Source organism: Festucalex cinctus, chromosome 10 (assembly GCF_051991245.1).
Source record: "Festucalex cinctus isolate MCC-2025b chromosome 10, RoL_Fcin_1.0, whole genome shotgun sequence".
Classification (NCBI taxonomy): Eukaryota; Metazoa; Chordata; class Actinopteri; order Syngnathiformes; family Syngnathidae; genus Festucalex; species Festucalex cinctus.
In genome coordinates, this window is record NC_135420.1 from 3,997,501 (window position 1) to 4,002,500 (window position 5,000).

The following is a 5,000-nucleotide window of genomic DNA, read 5'->3' on the forward strand; positions in this document are numbered from 1 at the left end:
ATATATATATATATATATATATATATATATATATATATATATATATATACACACACACATATGTGTGTGTGTGTGGGGGGGGGGGGGGGGTGTATATGTCTTCTCAAAGCATGTATAAATGATGTTGAGTTCATCCACGAGGGAAGCGTTTGCATTAGAGATGGATATGTTTTTAAATTTATAGTTTGTAATTGTGTTCAAATAAATTGTGTTAAAATGAGTTTCATTGTGATGGATGGTATAAAGGCTAGCAGCAAGTGCCTCATGTATTATCGCAGATGGAGCGATGGTGAAATAAATATTATTCATATTTGGTTTTATTAGCATCATACTCATATAATCCCATAAGGGAAAATTCACCTTTTTGTGCTCTATGCAAGGAGAGATGTCAGAAGGGGTGCACAAACAGTGCTCTTGTAGTTCCAGAGAGCAAGTCCTTACAGATTAGTTACTGCTGCCAACTTGCCAAGTATGATAGCTGTAGAATGTGTGGGGTGGCATTTGATGGTCAGTTGCTCCAGGTTTGGGAAGCAGCAGTGTGTGTGGGGGACTACGTTCCTGCAGTCTCATAAGCTTTTATTGTTGGCCATCAGACACGGTCCTCCATAGCTAGATTTTTCAGAATCTTTTGTTCCGTCCACCCAATAGACAGAAGCTGGCTGTATGAGTCAAGTCAAGGTTATGTACACAAGTAAAAACCTCAATTAGGTACAATGACAATGTTAATTAATCAACAAGTGTTGTTCTTTTACAGACTACCGGAGGTCAATCCAAACCAAGGAGCAGCAGCAGCAGCAGAGAACGAGGGTAAGGGTAATAGTCGTAATGTTTTACTTTGTTTCTTCTTGTATTTTGAATGTTGGGCATTTTATTTCATGAAACCATGACAGTGAATAGTCTCACAAACGATGACTTCTCAGTCACGTACGGAGCTGAGTATCGTGTCTAAAGAAACCAATGTTGTCGGACTTGTAAGAGAGGTTGCAACTTGCAAGTGATGCCCGATGACATGTAAAATGTAAATAATAATTAGGTTTAAGTTTATGGCGATTGTTTTTTATTTCTCCTTGTGGCCGCGATGTTGTAACGTGTTACGGGAGCCAGTAACTGTAATAATATTAAAAGATATATTGAGTAAGTCGTTATATTATCGCCTTACTGCCTAAATGTAATATATTACTGCAACGTGTTTGTTGCCCTCAGCACTATATATGTATAATTTCAGGTGAGGCAATTATTATTTTTTAATTATTAAAATAGCTTTGACACATGGATTTTTGCGTCGACCAATATTTGTGGTCGGCCCAACTGACTTGGTCCACTTTTATTCCCAGCCCTACTTGTAAGAATTAAAATTCCTTCATTTGTACTTGCTCACAATAATAAAATGATCATGACTTGTTAAGAACAGTATGGTAACACAAGCAGCTTGAAATAATGTTAAATGTATTTATCATGAGGCAAACAAAGTATATGTAATGAAACAAATTACTTTTTTTTTTGTGAACAATGAACAAAAATAGTAAAAAAAAACAGTTTGGTTAGACCTCAGTATTGTTTTGTGCTGAATCTTAAACTATTTGTTCCCATTCTTGTGTTTTGAATTTACCAGTACTTGAAAATCAAGTACCAGCCTATAGCTACTATAAAACTATAAACTATAAAACTAGAGCATGTGGATAGTGTTTATCTGAATCGAACCCACGCCGCAATCAAGTATCCAGTCTACGAGGGTGAATCAGTTCACCTGAGCGAAATTTCTGGGTCACCGTTGTGGCTCGTGTGAGCGTTTGAAGGATTCTTTTCCCTAACATGACCCGCCCTACTGTGCCTCTGACTGGCTCATCAGTACTCATGCCAAAAATTAGCCAATCCAGTCAGTGTAGAATACCCAATCAACTACTAGCCTTCCATCCTCCATTCTAGGTGTTGGTATGTCATTGTATCAAAAATAAAGAATAAACCTGCATTTCTTATAACATTTACCACCAAAAATTGGAGCACCTTTTAAGTCGTCCCCTTTAAAACAGACATTAAACAAAACACTAAACAAAAATAATCCTGAGAGTCATAGTATAGCAGTGTAATTTTATTTCCATCAGTCCATCTGAGTTTCCATTTACCACCTCAATGTGCACACATAGGCCTGGTTGGGAAACAATGAATCGGACGACCTAATCTAAAGTAGTGTTGGAGGGCCTAACTTGACTGCTCCTAATGATGATAACTAAAATTAAAGTTTACATTTAGTAAGATAGCACTTTTAAAAAGATATTAGTTGTTACAACTTACGAGTGGAGTATTTTATCAGGCAGCTGCATGTTAAAACAGCATTTTAAAAGACTGATAGTTACTAATTTGGTCTGTAACATGGACATATGCAAAAATGTTGACTGTTTTACAAAATAAAAGCAGTTGTTTGTGCAAGTTACGATATTTAGAGAAAACATTTAAAGGGTTCAAATCTCGGACAATGACCAGGTCCATATCTTTTTCCGAAGGTACAGGTTGATGTGGACATTTGGTTTGGTTTGGTTTATTCATTCTTTCCTTTCGGACACATTACAGTTTACATCAATCACATCACATCATTTGCAACATTGACATCCGAAAGAAGGGCTGACGGGTAGAAGCCGAAGCTTATTCGAGACCCGTCCCCATCGACCCATTACTATAACGCATCAATCATATACATTATTTAGAATAGTCATTAATTTTTATCGTTATCCATCCCATACTATCCCAGACACTGCTTGCTCAGTTCATCTTGAATGTCCGTGTGTAGATTGTGGCTAGTCCCAGTCATTTGGCACTGGTGAGTCGGTCCCCAGACGCCACCAGCAAGCCCACCCCGCCAGGCGAGCAGCCAAGGCAAGCGCAATTCTTCTCTTTCACCAGTAGGGTCTTCGCTGACCTCGGATCAGCTTTCACACATGTTGTGCTTTCCAGAAGAGTAGATCGGCTTGCATTCAGCCCATTGCTTTCAAGCAATTTCAGCGCTCGATTCTGGTCAGGTAGCACCACTGGTTGCTAGCATGTTGTGGATCTGATGACTCCTGTACGCTGCCCAGCCTAGCTCACCCAGCAGAGCGGCCCACGCCAGCTGCATTCCAGGAACCAGACCACCAACCCCCATTTTGCGTATTGACAGCAGATTCATTGGAGCCACAATACAGCCTTATCATGTAGCCTTGACTGTTAGAACAAATGTCCAAACGGAATTCGAGCCAGACAATATTTAGATTCAAACAGGAACAGCAATACATGTTATCAATGCAGGTGTATAAACAAGAGTTAGCCTTGGCAAAGTCAGCAAATAATCATATACAACTCCAGCTTTGGGTAATTAGTGATGTTGTTGTTATTGTTGTTGTGATATTGTGAATTACTGTTGTCTCTCTGAGTTGAAGTGTCACTTGCTGTTCCACAGTCTCGTTCCCTGAATATTGGTCAGAATCTTCCGTGCTCGTGCTAGCCGCAGCTCTCAAAGGGCCACGGCGCGGCTTGATCTTGATACCGGTGACTATCACATCGTTGATACGAAGATTTTGTTCCAAATCATCCACTTTTTGTTCCAAGGCAACAATGCGTCGATCTTTTTCCTGTGTCTCTTTCTTCAATTGCTGTATTTCCTGAAGAAGTGGCTCAATGCTCTTCTTCATTTCAAGTAATTCGGCAACCATTCCACTGAGTTTTTTAAGAGAAGATTTTATCTCCTCAATCTCGTCAGCTCTTTTTCCGCCAGGCATTCTGCAACAATGTAGTTAAAAATCCCAATGCAAAAATCAACAAGTAGTTAGATTCACGAGCGAGTGCAGGAGCAAGTACAGATGCGTCCTTCCTCAACAGATGCGTCCTTGAATTGAATTTGAAAGATGCACCGAAAATTTAAACCCCTTTTTCTCAAAACTAGGGATTTCTACTATCCAACATTAAAATTGCTGTAACTTTGTCAATTGTTGAGGTACGTCCATGTATTATATTTCATTTTAAAGGGAATTCAAGCAGCTATATGGAAGATTTAAAATTTCAAATCGCTACTGCCACCTGTGGCCGAAAACAAACTGCACGCTCGTACAGGCTGCGCGCACTCGTACGTGCACGACCTCAATACTGAAGACTGGGCTCTTCATATCCAATTAAACTATGTTTTCAGAGGTAAGAAGTTTTATAATGTTATACAAAGCTGGCTACTTCACGGAATGAGACTCTGATACCCACTAAACAATTGATGTCCACGGGACTTGCAGATCATATTGCTTTAGTCGGTCGAAGTCCAGTCCTGTGCTGTACTCCAAAACGATGCAAATTACGTCAATTAATTGGACCTCATTCCGATGTTAATATGCAGTTACGTATTGTAGTCACCCCGCTCGACGGACGTCAACCTGATTCTAGTCAGTGTATGTCACCCCCAGGCTAGCGTCTTTGTGCATTAGCCGAAAGGTGGGCTGTCATTTATGGAAATGACGATTGTGCGAACATATAGACCCATTCACTACTTAGTGTGATACGGCCATGAATGTTATCGCCATTCAGTAGTCCCGTTCACATTCCGTTAGCATAATGTAGCTACAATAAGCTGTTTTCACGGAGGAAAATAAGGCAACATTTAGCCTGATTGAAACGCCGCGGAATGGAACGTCTGGTCTTCATAAAGTCATTCTGTTCTATTACATTCAACTTTGCCGCCCCTTTCACGCTAAATGTTGCCGTCCACCTCACTTTCACCCCAATAGTTACGACCGAGAAGTGATCGATCTTGAGGTTACTGCTATTTGAAAACAACACATTTTTTTTCTAAATGTCAAGATACTTGCTTCTTACCTTTTGGAGTAGAAAGAAAGCCAGCTGTGAATCACTTTTCTATTCCAAGTCCGATCTCAACTCTCTCCACCGCTGAAATGTCAAACCAATGTTCACTCTCGTTCTTGCCCGGCGTCGGTCACTATCAAGTTTAGATTTTTTTATTGTTTTTTTCGTGGCACTTGACATTGTTT

The 5,000-nt window shown here is 39.9% G+C and overlaps 1 protein-coding gene across 8 annotated transcripts in view; it reads left to right on the forward strand.

Moving 5' to 3' along the window:
- Positions 1–5,000, forward strand: part of nek1 (NIMA-related kinase 1) — a 120,371-nt gene that overhangs the window by 102,634 nt on the left and 12,737 nt on the right. For all 8 annotated transcript variants that reach the window (XM_077533413.1, XM_077533418.1, XM_077533419.1 and 5 more), the window contains one exon: positions 755–807. In XM_077533413.1, coding sequence (XP_077389539.1) covers positions 755–807 — 53 coding nt within the window. The remainder of the gene's footprint in view (positions 1–754; positions 808–5,000) is intronic.